The sequence below is a fragment of the Neophocaena asiaeorientalis genome, unplaced genomic scaffold (genome assembly GCF_003031525.2).
Source record: "Neophocaena asiaeorientalis asiaeorientalis breed wild unplaced genomic scaffold, Neophocaena_asiaeorientalis_V1.1 scaffold476, whole genome shotgun sequence".
In the NCBI taxonomy this organism is placed as follows: Eukaryota; Metazoa; Chordata; class Mammalia; order Artiodactyla; family Phocoenidae; genus Neophocaena; species Neophocaena asiaeorientalis.
Window position 1 is genome coordinate 284,014 of NW_020172178.1, and position 26,414 is coordinate 310,427.

Consider the following 26,414-nt stretch of genomic DNA (forward strand, 5'->3'; position numbering starts at 1 on the left):
CCCATGACCATGTGTCTTTTTCCTGTGCCATTCCCACTCACCCCATCTCTAAGACCGCAGGTCAGTTCCATCAACCCTACTGTTACTCGCTCCCTCCTTTACAGCGTCCTGCGAGATGCTCCCTCTGAACGTGGCCTGCAAAGTCGTGATGCTCACTTGTCAGACTACCCTTCTTTGGACTATCAAGGCCTCTACGTGACTTTGGTGACTCTCCTGGATCTAGTTCCTTTACTACAGCATGGCCAACATGGTGAGCATTTAATCAAAACTTTTGAAAATGTACATGTATGTTTATAGATGCTACGGACTGTTGTTGTTATTATAATAAATTGCTTGAAAGGTCTCTGTGCGGCTAAAACCTTTCTTACACTGAAACTTAATTATGGTGTTTCCCTTATTATCATTTTTTTGCTGTTTTATGGCCAGAGGGATGTTACCCAAGTGGGTCCCCCCATGGGTGGGGGGAATGGGCTTGAGAAAGGAGGAAGACTATAAAAGGAACTTACCTATTCTCCCCTGATCTGCTTATCAGGGAGACTCTGGTTGAAATTACGATTTGAGGGTTAAGTTTTAAAAACTTGCCCCGCAGAAAATGTATGAGGTGGAGCTTAAAGGGCACGTCATATCCACTGACTAATTCTGTGATTTTTGGGAAAAAAATCACAGAATCTCTCCGGGACTCATTTTTCCTGTCTTTAAACCCAGGAGGTTAGATAATAAGGAATCTCTAAGAACTCTTCCAAATTTAACAAACAATCAATAGTTATTAGAAAATGTTGACCAAGTGGTACAGTGTATAGTGGTGCTATATGCCATATATAGTATATGCATGCCATGTATGGTATACACTACACAGTCTTAGTGGTGCTTTAGGACAGAAGCCTAAGAGCATGCTTCTTTTCTTAACTCTTCCTCTTTCTACTGTGTGTCTTTAGTAAATTTCATTATCTTGCATGCTTACCAAATTCTTCTAACCCATAAAAAGGAGCACAATAATATCTACTGCTTAAGTATTCAATATTATATTTGGGAGAATCAAGTGAAAAATCATACAGTAAGAAAAATGACTTTTGCAGCAAATGAGCTTTTAATACACCAGTTGTCTTAACTTTAAAGCACTGATAATTTGGTCCATAGAGGTATGATAACCAAAGTTTCACTGTCCAAAAAATTGGAATTTCAGAAATGGGTGGGTGGTGGAGGTTATTTTGTCTTTTAATTATGGCTAACTTTCCTAAGAGAATGCTTAATGGTTTATTTAGTAAGATGTGTTCTGAACTTAAAAAAAGAAATCTTCTTTTATAAAAATGATGAAATAATGATTATTAATTTGTTTTTTCTTATATTTACAATTCTGTATAACAGTGAATATAAAAAAATGTAGAAACTTGTGAGTTTGCTTATTGTACAATTTTGTAGCTGTTTGAGTCTAGTCACTTTTATTGTGATCCTATCTCAGCTCAGAACTTAAAGGAGATGACTCTTTGAATGTAATATTCCCGGAGCTTGCCATGGTGGTGAACTTGTCAGTGCTTTTCCTTTGTGACTACCTGCCTGGTCTTGGGATGGGCCACTGAGTTAGGGCCCCTTGATTAAGATAAAAGCATTCACATTCAGTTAATGTGTAAATTGTGACAATTTCAGGGGGGATTATTTGTATTTTTGCTCTTTTACCCACAGCTATTTTGTGACCTTCCTCTTTACTGTTATCTATAGGCTGTGTTCTGCATAACAGATCTTAGAAGATAGGAAAAACTCTAGACCATCCCTTAGAGGTTAAAAACCAATACAACCCTGTTTTGATCTGAATGACATCAGACTTTCCGAGGGAGGGAGTTCGGAACGTGGAATTCTGGTTCCCAACCTGGAACTTCTAAATAAGAATGACTGAGGGGTGGGTCCTGAGGATCTGAATTTTTAACTAGCTCTCTGGGTGATTCTTCTGTGCACCAGGTTTGAGAACCACTGAACTTGTACTGTACCCAGCAGAGCTGCATTTTTTTTTTTTTTTTTTTTTTTTGCGGTACGCGGGCCTCTCACTGCTGTGGCCTCTCCTGTTGCGGAGCACAGGCTCCGGACGCGCAGGCTCAGCGGCCATGGCTCACGGGCCCAGCTGCTCCGCGGCATGTGGAATCTTCCCGGACCGGGACACAAATCCGTGTCCCCTGCATCGCCAGGCGGACTCTCAACCACTGCGCCACCAGGGAAGCCCCAGAGCTGCATTTTTGTTGCAGTTCAGCTACTAACTCTCAGGTGATCTTGGGCAATCACTTCCCTTCTCTGGGCCTCAGTCTCCTCATTTAAAAAATATTCCAGGGGGGCTTCAGGTTCCTTTCAGTGCCAATGTTCTGTAACTAGGCTAAAAGGCAGCTGAGGTGTCTTATGTGCACAGACTCAGTCAGTTCTTAGGAATACACTTGTATTCCTTGTTCGATTACACTCATTCGATTTTATCAATTTGAGCCCAAGGTTGACTGACCCTCACTCCCCAGTGGGCAGTGTGGCCACATCCTCTCGGCTGTCAGTTGATGTGCTTGTTGAGGTGGCATATTAATTCTAATGATAATCAGAATTAACATTAGGCATCAAAATAGCACAAAGAAGGCGCATCTGCTACAAGACAAACAAGTCTAATAATTTTCTTTTATGATGGATACGAAAATGAGAAAAAGTCTTCATTGTCAAGTCTTGGCTGGTGACCTGTATATCAGGAGATCCAGAGACATCAAAATATATATTCAGTGTAATGGGATTTAGTTTACATGCATTCTAAAGCTAAATCGTTATGATTCTTTGAATGTCCTCTATTTTTACTCCTTGTGCAGGTAATAATAATAATATTAATATTCATAATAATACCTAATATTTGTGGAGCACACATTAGGTGCTATGTTAAGCACTTTACGTTTTTCTCATTTAAACCTAACAATCCTTCTACTGAAGTGAGGTAGGTACTGTTCCTGTCACTTAAAAATGTTGATAGAAAGATTATTATTAGGTGGCACGTCCTTCTGTGATCATTGATAACTAAGTGCTCAGGGTCATGCAGTATCCGTTTACGGCTTCCTTTCTTTGGTGCGTGCTGAATCGGCCGCTGTGCTGGAAGACGCAGATTACTTCATTGCCCGGGACTCCAGATGTAGGAGGATTGTTCGGTCGATGGAGCAGAAATAGCACGGTTTTATTCCCAGTCTTGCCCTTGACTTTTCTAAAAATTCCCGTGAGAAAATAATTTAACATCGCTGTGCCACAGTGATCTTGTGTAAAATGTAACAGAGGTAAGAATGCTGGAAGGATTTCAAGATTCGTTAATCACTTGGAAAGTGCTTTTAATTTATGATATCAGGGAGTAATATGAATACCAAGTACTACTGAAGATGGATAAGGTGTTGAGGAAAAGCTCACATCATAGATATGGTTGACCCTCGAGCAACTTGTGGGGTTAGGGGCACTGAGCCCCCGTACAGTTGAAAATCTGCAATCTCTGCTGCTCTCTCTGCCTCAAAAACAAAGGAATTGATAAATGACTCACCTAAGGGCTGGGAGCTGAGACAGTTTGGATAGAATCAGGACTCAGACCCTAGTTCTTTGGGTTCCACTTATTGTGATCTGTAATTGAACACAAACTTTTCCCCACACTTAGTTGATTTAAAGATCTGTAAAATGAAGATACAGGTACTATATTTATTGAAAAAATCCATGTGTAAGTGGACCCACACAGTTCAAACCTGTGTTGTTCACGAATCAACTGTATATTTTTTTCTTTTTTTTTTTTTTGCGGTACGTGGGCCTCTCCCGCTGCGGAGCACAGGCTCCGGACGCGCAGGCTCAGCGGCCATGGCTTACGGGCCCAGCCACTCCGTGGCATGTGGGATCTTCCCGGACTGGGGCACGAACCCATGTCCCCTGCATCGGCAGGCGGACTCTCAACCACTGTGCCACCAGGGAAGCCCTGTATATTTCTTAATGCAATCATTCATCAAAGACTGTGTACGCACTCTGCAGAACTCTTGATAGGAAGGGAGTGATGGTTGCTTGTAATTTAAACCAGTTCATAAAAACTTAAAATGTAAAATTAGCATTTTTTGTTAGATGGCAAAATATTCAGTGACTGATTACTTCATTTCGTTTTGTAGATCTTGGACAGTCAATATTTTATACAACTACGTGTTTGCTCCCCTTTCTCAATGATGATATTCTGAGTACTTTGCCCTACACGATGATATCAACTTTAGCTACCTTTCCTCCGTTTCTGCACAAGGATATTATTGAATATCTCAGCACATCTTTTCTACCAATGGCTATATGTAAGTTCGGTCTTACCTAATACTCGATTATTTTTATGTGTTGTATGAATGGAAATTGCTTTTGCTGTTTAGGCTACAGATTTTCAAGATTATAATGGAATCACTTGCTGTATACATGTGCTTTGATTTAAATTCAGTTATTTCAGCATGAATAGTATGGTGAACATCAAAGAAATGAAAAGACAATTATACCTTAGAACTGTTTTATTCACTTAGTTTGATCTTATTGGATAGGAAGAAGGAACATGTCAAGGCACAGTCTGTATTTCCTCCACATAAATTATGGTATTTTTTGGCTACTTTAGAGAAGAGGGTGGAGCAAAGTGTTGCCTTTGATGTAGTAATTCTTATCTTTTGCATCTGAAAGAAGTAGGGTGTGTCGGGAAGAGCAATGGATAGAATCAGGATACGTAGATCTCCTGTGGTCTCAGTTCTATCTGAAATCTGACGTATGATATGAGGTTGGGCGACTGACATAGTTGAAACCTCATCTCCAGAATGATGATATCATCAGCTTTCCCTCACAGGGGTGCTGTGATGACAAAATGAGTCAAAATTTATGAAAACACTTTGTAAAAAGCTGAAATTTACAACTCATGTGCAAGGTACTCTTATAAACATGGAATCGATATGAATTCTGTTTCACTTTTATAAACTTAATTCTGCAGGCTTTCCAGATGTGATAACAGAGAGAAAAAAATAAGTTGGGTTGTGTTTTTTATGATCAAAGTCCTGCTAGAGTATTTTTTAAAAGAAATGGGTGATTAATTAATTTACGTTTCAGTAGATAATCTGAAAAGATTATGGGTTTAGGAGTCAAACATATCTAGATTCAAATCACAGCTCTGCTACCAACTAGCTGTGTGAGCTTAGGCAAGTTACCTAACCTTTCTGTTTCTTACCTGTAAAATGAGAATAATGATAATACTGCCTCATAAGGTCGCTGTGACAATTGAGATGATTAACTGGAATGTTGATAGAGTGCTAGCACAATGCCTAGTGTTCAATAAGTGTTAGTTTACTTCTCTCCTTCCCTCAACTCTTGTTCTATAATAATGCCTGTGTTGGTCACATTCAATTCCTAGAGATCATTTTTCACTGTTTTAATGTTATGTACTTTTATGATCTTATTAAAGTTGTTGCTTTGTAATAACAGTTGGTAAACATATGTACCTTTGAGCCACATTTACTTATTTTACAATTCAGTTTAATTTTAGCTATGGAATTGTAATTTTCAAGTCTTTTAAACAAAGAGTCTGACTTCTGCCTAAATTATATAGCTATTTAAAAAATTAGCAGACTGATTTTACTGTTCAAGTAATAGAATATTTGATCGTTCTCTTTCTTGGTTCTGTGTATCCTTATTGACAAGTACTTGCTTATGGATACAGCCTTAGGATTGCATAGTTGTATTTTTTTTTTTTTTTTTGCGGTACGCGGGCCTCTAACTGTTGTGGCCTCTCCCGTTGCGGAGCGCAGGCTCCGGACGCGCAGGCTCAGCGGCCATGGCTCACGGGCCCAGCTGCTCCACGGCATGTGGGATCTTCCCGGACCGGGGCACGAACCCGTGTCCCCTGCATCGGCAGGCGGACTCTCAACCACTGTGTCACCAGGGAGGCACCCCTGTATTTTTTTTAATAAGTATGTTAACTGTTAAACTTAGGCATAGAAATTTTTTTCTTTTAAGAATAGCAGGTGAGGCTGCATCTTTCTAATAACGAGTGTAAATTCACTGTATCCTTCCTTCTTAGAAATAAGTTAATAATTTTGGGAGATGTAGTGCGTATTTCAGGCCCTTGAATTTATAAAGAGCAAACGAGCATGTGACAGCTGGCAACTTGTTTCTTCACCCTTGATTATTAATTTCTGCTTAATTAGAAGCAGACCCCAAAACATGCCTTGTAGTCACATTGGAATCCTTACTTATTTAAATGTGTGAACTTGGCAACTAAGGAGAACAAAATAGTAAGTTGAGTTTACAAAAATTGTGTGAAAATTTTAGTGCTTATTAGTGGAGTAGCTTGGTGTTCGTTTAAAGGGTAGGGACAAGTCATTTTTGTCTCCATTTTTTTTTTTACTGTAAAGGAGAGGTTTAGAGAATAATGTTCCATCTCTAAGGTTATTTCTGTCTTAATAATTCTAGGTTAAATAACATCAATCTTATTTTACGTAAGAGGCACATATCTTCCTCCAATGCAATCGCTGATCTGGTTCATTTATTTTGCTGCTCTGGTTTTAGTCTCCTAGTTCTGACTTTCTCGTTTCTCATCAACAGTAGCCAGTCTGTGTCATCTTTAAATCTTTGAAAAGAAATTGTGGTACTAATCTTTAAAGCCAAATTCTATTAAACCATTCGGGCATTTCTTTTGTACTTATTCCTTCATAGAGTAGATACAAAGGACGTAGATCCAAAGATGGAGGGGATGGAGTTCCAGATTAATCAAGTCAAACTGAATTGATGTGAGAACGTGTGCCTGTTGTTTGCACCCATGTTGGTTTTATTTTTGGAAGTTGTTTCAGTGTGTAGAAATTCTGACCAGAACAAGAGGGGAGCATTTAACTTCTTCGAGAATATTTTTATTTCAGGCCTGAGATGAAGGATGTTGCATTTTCTGAGTACTTGATAAAGTCTTTGAGACAAAAAGGCTTTTATCTCTTTGGTATGGTATTCACAAGGTCAAATGTAATACATGGACAGTTTTTCAGGTGTTAAATGATTATATCATTAAGGACTTAGAAGATGAAAGTCTGAGCTCTCAAGTGGACCTAATGAGGTATTGCAGCTCCTTCAGTTTAAGAGCCCTGCATGTATATCAGTTATGTCTTTTATGTCATTTTTGTCATTAAACCAAGTACTGTTGCTTTTATTTTAAATAACTCCTTTGAGGTGCTGCAGAGCAAACTGCAATTTATTATACAAATTCCCTTTGACATAACCTGTTCTTGTTAACTCTTTCCTTGTGTATATATTAAGATACACTTGTTTTTATTCCACATGTGTGCAATAGGCTTTGTTTATATATTAAAGGAGTTACTAAGGATTGAAAAAGTCATTTGCATTTCACCATGGAAACCTCTCTTTTTCCACAAAGGTTCTGTGATTTGTGGACCAAATTGAAATATGGATGTTGGGAAGATGATATTTTGGCAGAGAGAAGAAAAAGCGGGTCCCAAATGAGCATTATGTGACGTAGGATACATTATTTTAACGTGAATAGTAAAGCTGAACAATTAAGTCACTGAAAGAGCCTTCTAGCGGTATCTTGGTATCCTGAACTGTGCAGTCTCATCTAGTTTCTTTTCCAACTTAAATTTCCTCAAAAATCACTCATCCTCTTTGCATCGAATTAAAAGCAATTGTATGATTTAATTGAAGGTCTGCTTCCAAACCATTGGCCCTGTATCATTTTTTTGTTCTATCGCTACTACAGAGGATGTGTGTTATGTTCTATGATCTTCCAAACACTAGTAAGTAAAGATAATAGAAAAAAGACAGTAAAATACCAACACAAGATATTGATGGTATTCGAATAATCTTTTATATATAAAATCTGTTTTATTAGCTAATGATTATTTTTATAAAGTAGATCTTACTATACTTTAAGAGCTTTATTATTGAATTGTGGGAAATGTTTTGGAATAGGAATCCAGAAGGGCTGAATTGTAGGCTGAATCTCTCAACCTTATCAAACTTTAGTTTCTTTAGCTGTAAATTTGTGAATAATCGTAACCTCACTTGTCTACATCACGATGTTTGTTGTGAAGGCCATGACATAACATATGGGAATGACCTTTGAATATTGTCTGATGTTGTATCAATGTGTAACACTCAGTCAGATAACGGCCGTGTCAAATCCCATTGCAACTAATTCCAATATTCTGCTCAAAATCACATGTTGTCCTGAAATTTTATCATCTTAAATATTGCTTGAAATAATAACGGGCCATCTGCTGAGGCTTGGGATTTTTCCCCCCTAGAGTGTGTTGTATAACAGCAGTAATTGCTGTGTCAGGTTTAGATCTCCTAGAACCTGACAGAACACCTCTGCAGTGTTGATGGGCAATCCTGTCTCTGTGACTTTTTATTAATCTACCAATCTGCACATATTTTAATGCTACATAGACTTCAGGTTCATGGTGTCTTAGTCCTCCCTTTATGTTGAACTGATACGACCTTCTGACAGCACAGGTATCTTATGCTCAAACCCTACCCCATGGAACACAGTTGCCTCTGCTTTCCACAAACAGAGGCCACTTGCTGATCCAGGCAGCACAGGAAATGGTTCTGTCATGTGGTAGAACGGGCATCAGAATGTTTTTCTTCTTCCCAGGTGATTCCCTTACCTTTACCCCTTAAAAAGGTATAAGACTAGAGGGGTTTATTTAAATATATTTCAATTCAGACCACTTCTTGCCACTGTCTCTCATCTGGACCAGACCAATAGCTTCTGAGCCGGTCTCCGTGCTTCTACTCTTAGCCCCCCTACAGCCTGCTCTCCACCAAAAAGCCAGAGCTATCCTCCAAACATGTGAGTCAGATCATGTCACTTGCCTCTTCGAAAACGTGTAATAGCCTCCGATCACTCCTACAAATCAAATTCAACACCCTTCCGTGGCCCACAAGGCCCTCTGCCTTGTGATGTGGGCCCTGCTTATCTCACTACTTCATCACTTGTGTCTGCTAATGTTCACTCTGCTCTGTCCATATGGGCCTTTCTGCAGTTTCATAAAGGCACCAAGCTTTTGCTTTTCCTCTGTGTCAAAAGCCCTTCGTGCAAATGGTCACGTGATTTGCTTCCTCATTCCCTTCAGGTCTCAGCTCAAGTATCATAGTCTTCCCAGAGGCCCTTCCTTACTCTCAAGCTAAAATAGGACCTTCCATTGCTTTCTGCGTATTCCCTGGCCCTGCTTTATATTTCTTCACAGGTATTTGGTGGCCTGTTCCTCTGGAACAGTGCTGTCCACAGAACTTTCTGCAATGATGGAAATGTTATATAAAATTCTGTGCTGTCCAGTAGAATAGCCGCTAGCCACATGTGGCAACTGAACACTTGAAAATGTATCTAGTGAGAGAGAGGTTTTTAATTTAGTTTACTTTTAATTAGTTTAAATTTAACCACATGTGGCTACTATATTGGATAGCACAGCTCTAGCATTTAAGCTTCATAAAGACAAAGACTTGCCTATCTTATTTATGGCTGTGTCTCAAGGGCCTAGAACAATGTCTGGATACTGAAAAGAAAAATACTCTGTGAATAAATAAGTGACTAGCACATTAGCTGTGAAGTCAAGTGGCAGGCTGTAGTCCTAATAATTAGGTTGGTGTCCACATGCAAAATTTGGTTTCTCGTTTATAAGATGGCTTTTCCCATATACCTTTTTTTTTTTAATGAGAATCATATAAGAGCTATACATGATAACACGTTAGGAATTATAAAATGCAGAAACAGATTAAGAAATTGTTATTGTTCATAGAAGGAGGGGATGGTGGTAATGATTGTTTTGGTGGTGCTAGGAAGATGAGGGAATAGGTCTTAAAACTTAATTGTATTTTCTGAGCACAAAATTAAATATAAAATTTTCTTATTTTTATTACTTCTCTGCTTCCTTCCATCGTGTGTAGCTTTGACCTTAGACACCCTCATGGGGACAAGCTGCACATCTGTTTGCCTCGTGCCTTTTTAACAAGATTCAATAAATGATGTGTACCTCTGCATGTTTATTAAATTAGAATTGTGGTGATTTTGTTCAGTCTGTTAGAAAGCTATGAAATTGCAAGGCGCTGTCTGTTTATAGAAATATTGGAGCCGGTTTCTGAGGGCTGGAGCACTCTTGGCTTTGTGGCTGACCATTCTTGAGGGAGAGCGTAGATTTGTAGGGGTAGGGGGGACATTCAGAGGTCACCGAGCCATTTGTCCTGTTCTCCAAATAAACTTCATCTAAATCATCTGAGACATTTGGGCATCTCTCCCATTTTTTTTTTTTTTTTTTTGCGGTATGCGGGCCTCTCACTGTTGTGGCCTCTCCCGTTGCGGAGCACAGGCTCCGGACGCGCAGGCTCAGCGGCCATGGCTCACGGGCCCAGCCGCTCAGCAGCATGTGGGATATTCCCGGACTGGGGCACGAACCCATGTCCCCTGCATCGGCAGGCGGACTCTCAACCACTGCGCCACCAGGGAAGCCCTCCCATTTTTTTTAAAAAAAATATTTATTTATTTATTTATTTTGGCTGCACCGGATCTTAGCTGCAGCACACGGGATCTCTTAGTTGCAGCATACGAACTCCTAGCTGTGGCATGCATGCGGGATCCAGTTCCCCAACCAGGAATCAAACTCGGGCCCCCTGCACTGGGCGCGTGGAGTCCCACCCACTGGACCACCAGGGAAGTCCCATCTCTCCCATTTTTAAAGGCCTACAGGCACAGTGCTTCTCAGCCTACCTTAATAAGTAGTTTTCATTTTTTAGAAACACTTATAGTTTAAAAGTTTGAAATGAGTTTAAATGAAGGTGAAAACACTTGTCCCAAAAGGAATGGATATAGTATACATATAATTATTTTTCCTTGCGTATGTCAAAGACTACACTTTCTTTTGCTTTTTTTCCCCCTTAAAGAAAGAACACAAGGGCATGCAATTATTCCTCCCACACTTGGACACCTTACTGAGTATTTCCTTTCTTGTTCTCATTCCTGTAGTAGTACAAATGCAGCTCTAAGACCCACTTGGTCAGAATCACTTGATGTCCTTATTAAACATATAGCTTTCCTGCTTCCAAACTGATTGAGTTAGACTCTCTAGGTATGGGGCCCTGGAAGCTGAATTTGAACCACCTCCCTGTCTAAACTCTGAAACTGAATCTTGTTCTTTAGGATTTGGCACAAAGATTGTTTTCCTTGATTAATCGTATTTTTGATTAATCAGCTTTAACATCTAAGAGCAGTGAGCTGATCCTCACATCTTTGTATAATAACTAATTCTTATTTATATTGTAAAACCAAACTAATTTATGTACCTGAATATCACCTGCTTAGTGGGTTAGCAGCAGCCCAGCAGTAAGTTACTAATAAAAGCAAACTCAGGTAAATGGAACTTAATTATAGATCTGTTTTGTTTGTTTATTTCTTTAAAGCTATTGTAAAGGCCACTGTCCATTGTGGTGCTCAGTTTTTTTACGTTAAAAAGAAGAATCGTGTTAAATTTTTTTTTGTCTTCTCTACTTTACTATACAACAAACCTTTTATTAGTGCTTGAATGATTCTTTTATACCTGTGTTTTATTATAAGTTGCCTTATTCTTGTCGGTTATAGGTGAGATACTATTCCCACACATTGCACTTTAATACTTTAAAATAAAGCAGATTTTAGGGTTATCTGCTTTTTTCTTGTTGTCTATGTTGATGGTCTTCTGCAGTATGTGTTGGAAATTGAGAGTTGACTTTTTGAGGGTGTTATAGTCACTGTTTACTGTTCTGTTCATGCTTTCTTGACAATTTGCTACAGGAGCCCAGCTCTAAGGAGAGGTTTCTGCTATTCCTGCAATTATCCTGAGAAAAGGAATTCATTTTATATTTGAGTCCTTGTAAAGTATTGTGGGCCCTTTCTCAGTTACTGTGTTTAGAATAATAAAATACTCTGGGGACAGCATATTACCCCGAATGACCTCCATCAGTGATAGTTCTGGATGCTTATAGAGGTTACCTGATACCCTCTATTAAAAAAGAAAGAGAAAGAAAGTTAATACAGTATTGGATGTCATCCTAAACAAGCCACTTAAAGATGTCTCTTAAAAGCAGTATGTAAGTGGTTATCACATGGAGATCACAATTATACGGCTAAAAGATGAATTTTGAAGAAACCAACTGACTTTGTGATTGAATACTGCGGGATAGGATAAAATGTCCAGCAACAGCATTATTCACAGATTCAAAAAGTGCTGTATTTCAAACAACTCAGGTGGATGTGAAGATGGTAAGCTCTGGAAAACTAAAAAAGTGATTGTCATGGTGATTATGATGATGAAGTTACATGTGAAGGTTTGAATAAAATTGTTTAATTATAGGTGAGAGTTGAAAATAATTTTGAAATTGATATAACTAAATGCATATGGTACCCATTAAAAGTAGACTCTTTCATCTGCATCTCTTAAAGTTAATGCATTCAAGTCATGTTCAAAAATGTTTTATTTTTACCTTCTTATTTGGATAACCTTCAATATGCCTTATATTTGGGTACATGGAGGATTCTGTTTTTTCTTTCTTTTCTACCTAGATATAAACATCTTGGAAACAGAGATCACATTTAAGTACAATTCTGATAAAACGATTACATTACCTTCTGGCATTACTCGTGCTCCTAGAAGATTCTCCCTAAATGTGCCTATGATAATGACTACTGTAGCGTTTGTAGGCTAGGACAAATTTTGTGGTTTTATTTATGCAAAACTTCTATTGATTTTTTTTTTCAAGTTTCTTCTCAGCTCTCATGCTCTATGCAAATTAGCAACTAAATATAAATGTACAAATATATAAATATATATATATATATATATAAATAAATTGTGTCTAATCAAAAAAATTTTGGTTTCAGTGGGCTCCTCAAGGAGAGAAGGTGTTCCTGCCCACGTTAATCTCTCCGCATCATCCATGCTAATGATTGCAATGCAGTACACATCCAATCCAGGTAAGTGAAAATTTGGATGGCTTCAGTAATTCCAAACCAATAATTAAATAAGACATCAAATAAGCAAGCTAGGAATTCTCATGTGAGAAGAACTTCTCTTGGTAAATAGAAACTGGAGATGTGTTAGAAAACAGACTTTCAACTTGAAATAAATTTCCTTTGCCTCTTGCTATTAGCAGTCATCTTGCTGACTACTGATCTTTTTAGAATGTCTGAGAACACAGTTTTAGAACACTGACTGGAAATTGCTTGAATATAAATATATAGAAATAATTAAATTAGAAATATAAAAATCACCTGCACTTCTAACAACTAAAGATAACCACTGGGACTATTTTGTGAATTCGCTACTCTGACACCACATGAATATCCTTGCACATAAATCGCTCGTTACATTCCCACTAATTATACGTGAAAGTACATTGTAACCTGTCACTGAGTGTTATTATAACATTTGTATAGAGATGGACAGATAAAAAGTAATATGTCATTTTGACCTGTGTTTCTTTGATTTCTAGTAATGTGGGACAGATATAATCTGATATATTCTGTTGGATTTCCATTCATCAGTGTAATTGCAGATGAACTTTGGGAAACTGACCTAAAAGGGGGCTGACTGTTGGAGTCACATGCTAAGATATGAACTCAGTTTTTATTTTCATTTGGAAAGTGAACAAATTTGGTGGCCCTGTTTTCAGCCTTCTGCTTAATTACATAATGAATAATAATTGAGTTTTTGACTCAGCATAAGGAAAACAATTTTTTTCATTTAAAATCTTAATGCTTCTTAGCCTGGAGTGTCATCCTTTAAATATGAAATTCCTTATGATTATTATGTGCGTTTAATTAAAATGTATATTTTTGGGGAAGTTATACCTCGTGTCTCACTCTGGCTTAAAGGATCCTCACAATGTCATTTATATTTATTAGATTTTATGTCCTGAAGAAAACCCCTTCACATAGAATCTAGTTAGTTAACTAAAGTCTCATCATCAGGGTTTGGTCCTAATTTCGAAGTTGGGAGGCAGTAGAGCAGGTTGGGTAGAATCGTGTGCTTTGAGGTTAAGGGTATGTGGGTTCATGTCTGAGCTCAGCGCAGATTGCCAGGTAGCTTAACCTTGAGCAAGTTCTTTAACTCCCCTAAGACCAAGTTCCCTCATCTATAAAATGGGAATTCTTCCTGTAGTACCTTAAAATGTTGTTGTGAGGATTTAATGACTTAAGTGTGTGTGAAGTGCTTCTTTAGCATAGTGATTTGACACATCATAAGCACTGCTCAGTAAACAGCAACACGGATCTCTGCAATCTGCCATTGTCTTCTTGGAGTTGAACGTTTCATTGGGAAACCACAGTGATCAAATACTTCTGTTATTTCTTAATCTGTATCTTCATCTGTTCATGGGGGAACGTGTATAGCTAGCTATTCTATACTAAGAATGACATTTGGGATCCCAAATTAATCTTACGATGGGGGAAACATAAGAAGTGAGGTGCTATCCACCAGGGGACTCTCTGAGATCAAGCGGGTAGGGCATCATTATCCTTTGAACTTTTACTGGGGGGAGACAGCAAGTGGCAGCCTGGTCCTTGTAGCTGATTGTGTATCAAGGATGGAGCAGCGTTCTTGCTCAGGCACCAGGAATTCATTGCATAACCCCTGTGTACATGGCTCCATGCTAGGCATTGTGAAAACCACCCTGAAATGTAAGATATGATGCTTGCTATGGAGCTTATGTCTTATTGGGAAGATTAGGCATGTTTACATAAGTCATTAATTTACAATGTAAAGTAGCATGTAAAAAGTACCAAATAAATACTATAGGCTGTATTAATTCATCAGAGAAGGGAACTCTGTGGGTTGAAATGATCAGGAAAGGCTTTGTGCCACTTGAGCAAAGAATGGGTCTTAAAATACGGATAGAATTTTGATTGATAAGGTAAATGGGGCATTCTGGGAGGGGAAGCTATTTATTTATTTATTTATTTAAAATTTTCATTGGAGTATAGTTGCTTTGCAGTGTTGTGTTAGTTTCTACTACTGCACAACAAAATGAGTCAGCCATACATATACATACATCCCCTCCATTTAGAACACTACAGTGCATTAAGTAAAGTTCCCTGTTCTATACAGTATGTTCCCATCAGTTGTCTATTTTATACATAGTATCAATAGCGTATACGAGTCAATCCCAATCTCCCAATTCCTCCCACCCCCACCCCTTTCCCCCTTGGTATCCATTTGTTCTCTATGTCTGTGTCTCTATTTCTGTTTGGTAATTAAGATCATCTATACCATTTTTTTAGATTCCATATATATGTACAATATTTGTATTAATATACAATATATGTATTAATATACAATATTTGTTTTTCTCTTTCTGACTTCACTCTGTATGACACTCTCTTGGTCCATCCACATCTCTGTAAGTCACCCAGTTTTGTTCCTTTTTATGACTGAGTGATATCCCATTGTATATATGTTCCACATCTTCTTTATACATTCCTCTGTAGATGGACATTTAGATTGCTTCCATGACCTGGCTATTGTAAATAGTGCTGCTATGAACGTTGGGGTGCATGTGTCTTTTTGAATTCTGGTTTTCTCTGGGTATATGCCCAGTAGTGGGATTGCTGGGTCATATGGTAGTTCTATTTTTAGTTTTTTAAGGAACCTCCATACTCTTCTCCATAGTGTCTGTATCAATTTACATTCCCACCAACAGTGTAAGAGGGTTCTCTTTTCTCCACACCCTCTCCAGCATTTATTGTTTGTAGATTTTTTTGATGATGGCCATTCTGACCGGTGTGAGGTGATACCTCATTGTAGTTTTGATTTGCACTCTCTAATAATTAGTGATGTTGAGCATCTTTTCATGTGTTTGTTGGCCATCTGTATGTCTTCTTTGGAGAAATGTCTATTTAGGTCGTCTGCCCATTTTTGGATTGGGTTGTTTGTTTTTTTGATGTTGAGCTGCATGAGCTGCTTGTATATTTTGGAGATGAATCCTTTGTCAGTTGCTTTGTTTGCAAATATTTTCTCCCATTCTGAGGGTTGTCTCTTCGTCTTGTTTGTGGTTTCCTTTGCTGTGCAAAAGCTTTTAAGTTTCATTAGGTCCCATTAGTTTATTTTTGTTTTTATTTTCATTACTCTAGGAGGTGGGTCAAAGAGATCTTGCTGCGATTTATGTCACAGAGTGTTCTGCCTATGTTTTCCTCTAAGAGTTTTATAGTGTCTGGCCTTACATTTAGGTCTTTAACCCATTTGGAGTTTATTTTTGTGTGTGGTGTTAGGGAGTGTTCTAATTTCATTCTTCTACATGGAGCTGTCCAGTTTTCCCAGCACCACTTATTGAAGAGACTGTCTTTTCTCCATTGTATATTTTTGAGGAGGGGAAGCAGTTTAAATAAAGGGCTCTCTAGGTCTGTTCATGGGCAGTCAGTGTACCCCTCTGAGCAAGGTTCGTGTAGCAAACATACGGAGAGTAGCAGACACCGTGTAAGAGAAAGTACCCCGGAGCATCTGTGCTTGAGAACTCAGTCATGACTTCAGAAAATTCCACGTCTAGAGGACCATTTATATACTCCACAAACAGTTACTGAGTATCTGCCATGTGCCAGGCACTGGGAACACCATAATTAGTAAAACAGAACCGACCCCTTTCCTCTCTTCATAAAGCTTATCGTGTGGTGGAAGGAGAAGACATTAATCAAATAATTGTAACAGCCAATGCCCAGTTTCAATTGTGACAGGTTCTTCGAAAGATGTACCTTGTGCTATGATGAGACCCTATAAAAGGGGATTTTTCTTTTATTGAAGAGGTCAGAGAGGGCTTTTCTGGGAATATAACGTTTGGTCTGAGGACTGATGGATGAGTAGCATTGACAAGGCCTATCAGGGAGTGGAGGTTTCCAGGCAGAGGAATCTCCTATGTCAGAAGGGAGCCTGGCAAGCAGGTGGGACTGAAAAGTCATTGTAGCTGGAGCTCAGAGTGAGGGCTGCCTGGTGTGAGATGAGACTGTAGACTTCTGCAGGCCAGAACATGCAGGATGTCGTGGGCTCTGGGAGTCCTGCGTTTATCCCAAGTCTAATGGAAAAGTGCTGAAGGACTTTGAGTGGTGGTGTGTGTGTCACCCGAGCTGCAGTTGAGAATGGATTAAGAAGGAGCTGGAATGGATACAGATTGACCCATGAGGAGGCCATTGCATTTGTGTAGGCATGTAAAAGTCAGGGTTGATTGAGGCCGAGAAAAGTGGATACATCTGAGAGCTATTTAGGAAGTAGAACTGATAGGGTGTGGTGATGTATTGGATATGGTTGCATTCTGGCTTCTGAACTGGGTGCATGGTGGTTCCATTCACTGCAAAAAGAGACACCGGAAGAGAAAAACCAGGTTTCTAAGGGAAGATCATGAGGTCTACTTTGGACATGTTATGTTAGAAGTGTCTTTGAGGCATTTGAGAGGAGATGATATACTTTAGACTAATACAATGTCATATGTCAATTATATCTTAATAAAGCTGTGGAAAAAAATCACACATAACCTCAGTAATAGTTATACATATCCAAAACACAAAAATGCAAAAAAATCAGGTTTCTTCAGAAAAAAGAGGTAACAGTAATTAGGAAGTTGTATTATGAACCCAGAACTGAGTTCTGGGCTAGAAGTAACGAACTTTGAGCCCTCATGTAAGTGTCCAGTGCTATTCACTGAACTGCATATAGAGGGTACCTGAAGTTGTACAGGCATACCTCCTTTTAGTGCACTTTGCTCTACTGTGCTTCACAGATATTGTGTTTTTTATAAATTGAAGTTTTGTGGCAACCCTGCATTGTCAGACAATGGTTAGCATTTTTTAGCAATGAAATATTTTAAAACTGAGGTGTGTACACTGGTTTTTAAGATATATTGCTATTGCACACTTAATAGACACTTAATATATACTTTATGTTTATATAAAGTATACATTAATATACGTAATGTTTGTATAGTGCAAACATAACTGTTATATGCATGGAGAAACCAAAAAATTTGTATGATTTGCGTTATTGCCGTATTTGCTTTCTTGCTATGATCTGGAATGGAACCTGCAGTATCTCTGATATATTGCTGTATATGAGTGTGACATTGCTTACAAGAGAGCACAGAATGAAAAGTGGATTTGACTTATGACCAGGCCTTCAGGAGCTCCAACAGATACTGGCCCAGTGGAAGAAGAAGTCTTGGAGACAGCTCCGCAGTATCAGGGGCCTGAGAGACCATCTCTGTGTTTCTCTTGAACTTCTCCTCATGTTTGCAAGATATGCCACAGTGGAGGTTATTATATTCTTACACAACTACATCTAAAAACAGGTTTCAAAAATATATCCCATCAAATCCTATCAAAAATAGGATCAGTCAGGGTAATCAGAGAAAGGTCTCCTGGTGTGCCTCTTTCCTTCTGTCAAAGAGGAAAAATGAGTCTCAGAAACTCCTCAGCAGATTCTTTCTTAGGTCTTGCTGGCCAGCACTGAGTCACATGGCCATCCCTAGCTGCAACAGAATCTGGGAAATTGTCTTGCTTGGCAGTCGGTGTACTGGGAGCTGAACAAGGAAGAAAGGGTTGTTGATAGCAGTTGAGTAGCAACAACAGTGTCTGCCACAGGTAGTAGGAGAGGGTCAGTCATGAAGTCAAGGAAAGAGGGTGGCCAGCAGTACTAAATGTTGCTGAAAGTCAAGTGGGAGGCAGACTGATAAATGTCCATAGAATTGAACGACATGGAGGTCATCGGTGACTAAAGGGAGACCTGCTTCAGTGCCATGATAGGGTTGGCAGATAGATTAGGGAAGGTATAAAACGGGTATCTAACTAAGGTGAAAGTATCTTTATTCCTCAAGTAAACATAGGCAAATCAAAGAAGATTGCTGTTGTATAGCTTTTAAGGACTCCTCAACAAGATGGAGTTGGTGATAAAAGACTGCCATTCTAATCCATCAGTCTGTCACTTGCTATCTGTCCAACCTTGGGCAAGGTAGGAAACTAAACCTCACTTTTTTAACTTCAACATGGTGGTTATGAGATACATAATACATAAAGCTCTTAGCTCCGTACCTGGCACATAATGAACGCTCAATAAATGTAAGCTGTTATTATGATCCTATTAGGCTATTTTTTTCCCCGTGCAGTTCTTGATTACATTGATATAAGTTTATGTTATAAAAGTATGATTACTAGGGAGTTTTCTTAATATTTCCTTTTTTAAGATGAATAAAATACTTCTCAAGGATCTTGGAATAAAGCTTGATAAAGTCAAGGGCTTATGAGTTTTGAAAGGCATGAATATATGAAAATAAGTAATTTCTAGTTTAATGATTAGAGTGAAAAGTCTAATATAATTTAGACTAATATAGTTTATTTTAAAGGACCTTTTGTCTGGTATTTACATTTCACGTTCAAATTATATTTTCTTCCTTACAGTATATCATTGTCAATTATTGGAATGCCTCATGAAATATAAACAAGAAGTCTGGAAAGTAAGTTTGGGACCACATTAAACTCATAGTCACAAGTTCAATTTGTATAATATAGTAAAAATTGTTTGCATATTAAAACTATTGTTTAGATCAAATTTATTGATGTCTTATTATTTTGGTATGGTAGAACTTATAATCCTTTCCTTACTGGTTAATTATTTACCATTTAGAGCAGAAATGATACTTGAAGACCACAGTGGCTTGACAGAAAATATACTTGGATATATCTTATTCTTGAAATTTAGCAGATACTATATTATGTGACAGTTTTACTTGATTTGAAATGTTGCTTGGGAAACTTCCTTCTTTCAAATAGGAGATGTGAATTATTAAGAAATATGTTTTAGGGAAATGTTTTTAAAAATGCAGTATTTGGCAAACTGGCTTTATGCTATTCTAAAATCTTTCTTTCACATTATTCTGAGGAGAGAAGAATTTGTTAAAAGATAGTGTACATCTGAATACTACTGGGGGGCTTATTTACAGGACCCATAAAAATAATTTTAAAAATATTATAATATGATTTAATCTGCAAAGCCCATCTGGATGATGAGATTCCAGGGAAATTAACCACCTCAATCTCTCCATTAGAATTTTCACTGCTTTGGTAATATTGAATGAGCTACCTTTATTTTTATTTGATGATGCTAGTGAAAATATGCTTCTTGTCTCCTTTAGGATCTTTTGTATGTGATAGCCTATGGGCCTTCACAGGTGAAACCTCCAGCTGTGCAAATGCTGTTCCATTACTGGCCCAATTTAAAACCTCCTGGGGCAATAAGCGAGTACAGGGGCTTACAGTACACAGGTAAGATTAGGATAGCTCTGTGATGCCCCATCTTTATTTCTTCTGTGCCACATTTGCCTCACTTGCTTGTATTTTTTAATCTTGCTAGATTAAATTTACTGTGCCTTTAGACATTGTCATAAATCCTTTTTGAAACTAGGTGGTATAAAAATAAATTAATTAAAATTAATTTCAAAAGCTTTTATGACATCATAGCAAACCACGTTAAGTTTCAGTCCCATTTGCTGTACACCTGGCCTCTTGTCTTAACACCGCTAATGCTGATCACTGCAAAGGCGTGAGCAGTCAGTAATGCTGCAGATTGGCTCAGATTTAGCAAAATCCCAAGCGGCTAATTCTGCTCTGTTGAGAAGGCTTGGAGTGCTTTCAACATTACCAGTTCAGGCACTAAATAAAAATTGAATGACCCTGAAAGCCTAGGTAGACATGAAGACTCAACCATTGGTGAATACTGGTATAATTAATCGCCAACAAGTAAACACTGAGTTTATTGTAAAGACATATATTTACCAAAAACCAAACAAACTAACCCTTATGTAGTTTATGTTTATATGTTATAAAATCAAAGAAGCACTCTATGGCTAATGTAGTTTCTGATGCCCGTGACTACCCTCTCCCCCCACTTAACTGTATAATATTTTTTTCTGAAAATGGAAGAGATGGATATTTTGGCATAGCTTTTATTCAAGTTATTGTGGAGTTGTATACTGATATTCTGAGAAAGTACTTTTTTCTTGGCATCACTCATCTTTCCAAAGGTGATTTGAGGTGGTTCAGAGGGGATTTAACATAATTCAAGTGTCTGTTTTATGTTCCTGATTAAAGCCAAGTGTTAGAGGTATTGATGGTCCTTGGTGGGCTTATTCTAAACTCAGAACAAATAATATTGGCCTTAGTGGTAACAATAGTATTAATTGAAATGATGAAGGTAGATAGTAGGTAAATTAAAAAAATGGAAATCGGTATCATTGATGTTTTATATCATTGCTAGTGGAGAATGTTTAAGCGTTGCTGAGTGGATAATTTGAATGTAAAAGCAAGAAGTTGGAAGCACTAATAAAATAAAAGGTGAAATGACGGAAATATTTGACACCAATCCCTTCTCAATAGATCCCTGAAATAAGCGTTTATGTGATGTATGAATGGGTAACTAGTATCAAATGAAATTTATTCATTTGATACATATTTAAAGAGTACTATAGGAAAGAGAAGTATAGTGCTAGGCACTATACTTTGTGTTGATGTTAGAAGAACTGACACAAAACCAGACCCCATGGAGCTTAATGCAGTCTAGATATGGAAATTCATTCATTTCCTCAGCAAATATTTATGGGGCATCTACTATTAGCCAGACATTATCCCAAGCACTGGCGATACAGTGATAAATAAAACAGGCTAAGACATTGGTGTGAACATTCCAGCTGGGGGAAAGACCAGGAAACTACCTGACAGTGTAATAAGCACTGAGGTAGAGCAAAAATACAGAGAGCTGTGGGAACACACAGGAAGAGCCTTTGAACTCACCCTGATGGTGGGCAAATTTGCGGAGGGTTAAGTTGTCAAGGAAAGTCCTCAAGTGTGTGACATGTCAGCTGATGCCTGAAAGATATACGCACGATAGATAGAGTCATAAGGGGAGTGAATCATGAACGGCTAAAATGTGAGTTTGAGGCAGAAGGAACTGCATGGGTTCAGACTTGGAGGCCGAAGATAGCATGATCGTATTTAGGAACTGGAAAAAGTCATATGCAGCCAGATAGTGGAGGGACAGGAGGAGAGAAGCCAGAGAGAAGCAGAAAGTCTGACAGGGCCCATGAAAGAATGTGGATTTTATCCTAGCAGCAAAGTGAAACCGTGCACAGGTTTTTTTTTTTTTTTTTTTTTTTGCGGTACGCGGGCCTCTCACTGCTGTGGCCTCTCCCGTTGCGGAGCACAGGCTCCGGACGCGCAGGCTCAGCGGCCATGGCTCACGGGACCAGCCGCTCCGCGGCATGTGGGATCTTCCCAGACCGGGGCACGAACCCGTGTCTCCTGCATCGGCAGGCGGACTGTCAACCACTGCGCCACCAGGGAAGCCCCATGCACAGGTTTTAAATGGAGAAACCACATGATGAGATTTGCCTGTTCAGAGCATATGAGAAGCCTGGCAAACTGACAGCCACTTCCATTTACCCCCGTGACCATACCCTCTTGGAAGAGCCAGCCAAACCTGTCTCCCCAGAATAGCTCAGCCTATGCTTACTGAGATCAGAAGAGATGCTCTCATCTTCTCTTGGCTTATCTGAACAAGATGTCTCTGTCTAAAGGCATTCATTCTCCAGTCCATTCTTGTACTCATATCTCCACACACTTCCATCCTTTCAGTGTGTCATTATTTGTCTTCTACCTGCCAGCCTCTGTCCAAGGCCCTGGGAAACAGCTGTCTTGGAACTACCATGCTAATTGACCATCGTGTTTTGTGCAGGAAACAAGGGATCATTGAAAAAAATTAATCATTCTGATCTATGTATTACTATTTATCCAGCACTGGCTGTCTGTCTGACGTCATTCTAGCTGCTTATTATCTCATTTAATATGTTAGCCTTCTCCTAGTTGAACAAAATTTATGGACCAAGCGCCGTATTGGGTTTTATAGACATTTTTCTCAGTTAATTCTTACAAAAATCTTGAGAGGTAGTTTTCTTATTGCAATGTTACAGATGAAGCGTAGGACAGAGAGTTTAAGTAACAGCACTAAGTTCACACAGATAATAAAGGAGCACAGCTTGAATTTGATCCTAGATCATCTTAATTGAAAATCCACATTGTTCTGTTCAATTCAGTTCTGTAATTAAACTTTAGCTGGAGCACTAGAAATTTTCTGCAATGCTTTCGACAATGAAATATGCACTAAAGGGTATCTTCGGTATTTAGGTGGCATTAAAACCCTAAATATTCTCAATAAAAAAATTATGTGGAGATAGAATTTTATGGACTTGGAAGCTCAAAGATGAAATACTTTCTTAGGGACCAGCAACACTGTATGTCTTCCCAGTGATTTATTTCCTTTTTAAAAAGTAAATTTTATTTTTTATAAAAGGAAAATTTGCTTCTAGAAAAATTATAGAAATATGAAAGAAAGAAAAAATACTAACTAGAAATGACCATTATTAACATTTTGGTATATTTCCCTCCAGTTTTTTTTTTTTTTTTTTTTTTTTTTTTTTTTTTTGCTGTGTGGGGGCCTCTCACTGCTGTGGCCTCTCCCGTCGCGGAGCACAGGCTCCGGATGCCCAGGCCCAGGGGCCATGGCTCACGAGCCCAGCCGCTCCGCGTAACGTGGGATCCTCCCGGACTGGGGCACGAACCCGTGTCCCCTGCATCGGCAGGCGGACTCTCAACCACTGCGCCACCAGGGAAGCCCACCCCTCCAGTTTTTTTGATGAGCATTTTAAAATACAATAGAGGTCATATTGTATATAATTATACAAAGTTACCCCCGCTCCTTACTATGACATTTTTCAAATACAGAAAAGTTTAAAGAGTAACACTATGGGGGCTTCCCTGGTGGCGCAGTGGTTAGGAATCTGCCTGCCAAGGCAGGGGACACGGGTTTGAGCCCTGGTCCGGGAGGATCCCACATGCCGCGGAGCACCTGGGCCCGTGTGCCACAACTGCTGAGCCTGCGCTCTAGAGCCTGCGAGACCCAATGCAGCCAAAAATAAATAAATAAATATAATAAATTTGTAATAATAATTTAAAAAAGAAAGCCATTGTAACAACAACAAACAAAAGAGTAACAATATGAACACACATATAGCCACCTAGATTTAATAATTGTTAGTAATTCACCATAATTTTAACTATACATATATGTATTTAATTTATTTATTGCTTTTAAAGCGTAATAACATGGGAATGTTTACAGCTCATATGAAGATGATGATCAAATAGTGAGGATTTGGTAATCTACAATGTTTGCTTCTTTTGAGTTTATTAGTATTTATCAACAACAAAAACTACCCCAATTATTTTGGTCATTAAGTACAAGTCTTAAAGATACAAAAATTGCAAGTTTCTTGGGAATGAAATAGCCATTATATTGTTCTATAAAGCTCTGCTGTGGGGGAGAAAGAAATTATTTAGCAATTTTCTTGCTACAGTGTGCCAATAGTACATAATTTAGCCTTTGTTAACAAAGATGAACACAAGTTATTGTGTAGTTTCCATCTGAATTAGAGGACAAAAATGTGGCACAATATATAATTTCCCAAGACCAAGATTGTGGCAAAAGTAGATCGAGAATGACTTAAGATAGCACTACAAGGTTAAACTTTGGTCTAGTCTACCACATATCTAACCCTACATTAGTAGAGTTGGATTCTTGAGTTGTATACAAGTTAAAAATACAAGAAGGCCTACCAGTCCTTTTATGTCCTAACTTCCTCCTCTTTGACTTCTTATTTATCTTTTTATTATATTGATTTTATGTCCACATAATTTAAAATGTTTTAAACCATTTTATCGGTGCATTATAGACATGTAAAAAAATACAAATTTTAAGTATATGTGGAACACCTCCCACCATGTTTACTACCATGATTACCTTCTCCTTCTGTCCCACAGGTAACCACTAGCCTGCCTTCTTTTTTTTTTTTTTTTGGAAAGGAAAGTTTGCTTTATTTTGGATGCTGGCACACAAGGGGGTTGGCGGGGGGACTCCTGTCCAAAGGCCGACTCCCTCCCTCCCACACCCCCTCCACCCCGCCCCGCCAACAGTCAGTGGGCAAGAGCTTTTATAGATGGACGGGAGGGGGCCGCAACAGAAACAGCACAGTCAGCTGTGACCGTCACCTTGAAGTTGGTCACTGGTGGTCTGACCAGCATCGTCTTCATTGTCTTAAGCACAGTTCATCTTCAGTTCCAGGGTCAGTTTGTTCCCATTTCTTTGATAGCCTGACTTCTAACATCAGAGATCATTCTTGCCTAGTGTTAAATTTTATATAAATGGAATCACACATTATTTGTGTGTGTGTGCCAGTGTGTCTGTGTGTGTGTGATTTATCCGTGGGTTGAGCATAACTGCACTTTGTTCATTTTTATTACTATATATATATATAATCTCAATATTTTACCGGATGTATGTACCACAGTTTATGTATCCATTTTACTATTAATGGATATTTGGGTGGTTCACACTTTTTGGCTCTTACAAATAATGCTGCCATGAACATCCTTCCCCATATCTTTTGGTACACACATGAACACATGTCTGCTAGATGTATGCCTAGGGTAGAATTATTGGATCAGAGGGTATGAATCTATCCAGTTTTAATGGATAATGGCAAACAGTTTTCCAAAACTAGTAATGGTTGTACTAGTTTGTACTACCGTTAGTAGTGTATGAGAGCGCTTTTTGTCTGTATTTCACATTTTGAGCAATACTTAATTTTATTTGTTTTCAAAATTGTAGTCATATTCGAGGATTTGTAGAAGTACCTTATTGTGCTTATAGTTTGTGTTTCCCTGATTACTAATGAAGTTGAACACTTTTTCATATATTTATTGGCCATTTGGATATCCTCTTTATATAATCTTTGTCAGTTACATATGTTACAAATATCTTTTCTTATTTTTTCTCTCTTTTAATGATGACTTTTGATTAACTGAGCTCCTTATTTTTAATGTAATCAAATTAACAATCTTTTTCATTATATAAAGTGCTTTTTATATCCTAGGAAAATCTTTCCCTACTCCAAAATTATGACAATATTATTCATTATCTTATAGAATATTTGTTTTTTACATTTTACATTTAGATGTATCTGGGACTAATTTTCCTGTATGGTGTGAGGTAAGGGACAATTTTTTTTTCCTCTTATGGGTAGTCAGTCAACTCAACATCATTTACTGAAAATATCGTCCTTTTATTTATTTATTATTTTTTTGCGGTACGCAGGCCTCGCACTGTTGTGGCCTCTCCCGTTGCGGAGCACAGGCTCCGGACGCACGGGCTCAGCGGCCATGGCCCACGGGCCCAGCCGCTCCGCGGCATGTAGGATCTTCCCGGACCGGGGCACGAACCCATGTCCCCTGCATCGGCAGGCGGACTCTCAACCACCGCGCCACC

General features: G+C 38.5%; 1 protein-coding gene across 2 annotated transcripts in view; it reads left to right on the forward strand.

Moving 5' to 3' along the window:
- Positions 1-4,204: 4,204 nt before the first annotated feature.
- Positions 4,205-26,414, forward strand: part of UNC79 (unc-79 subunit of NALCN channel complex) — a 195,729-nt gene continuing 173,519 nt past the window's right edge. Inside the window, exons 1-4 of one of the 2 annotated variants that reach the window (XM_024759179.1) lie at positions 4,205-4,307; positions 12,893-12,985; positions 19,442-19,497; positions 20,176-20,305. In XM_024759179.1, the coding sequence (XP_024614947.1) occupies positions 4,220-4,307; positions 12,893-12,985; positions 19,442-19,497; positions 20,176-20,305 (367 nt within the window). In that variant the 5' untranslated portion in view covers positions 4,205-4,219. The remainder of the gene's footprint in view (positions 4,308-12,892; positions 12,986-19,441; positions 19,498-20,175; positions 20,306-26,414) is intronic. The other variant, XM_024759171.1, reaches the window with a different exon arrangement.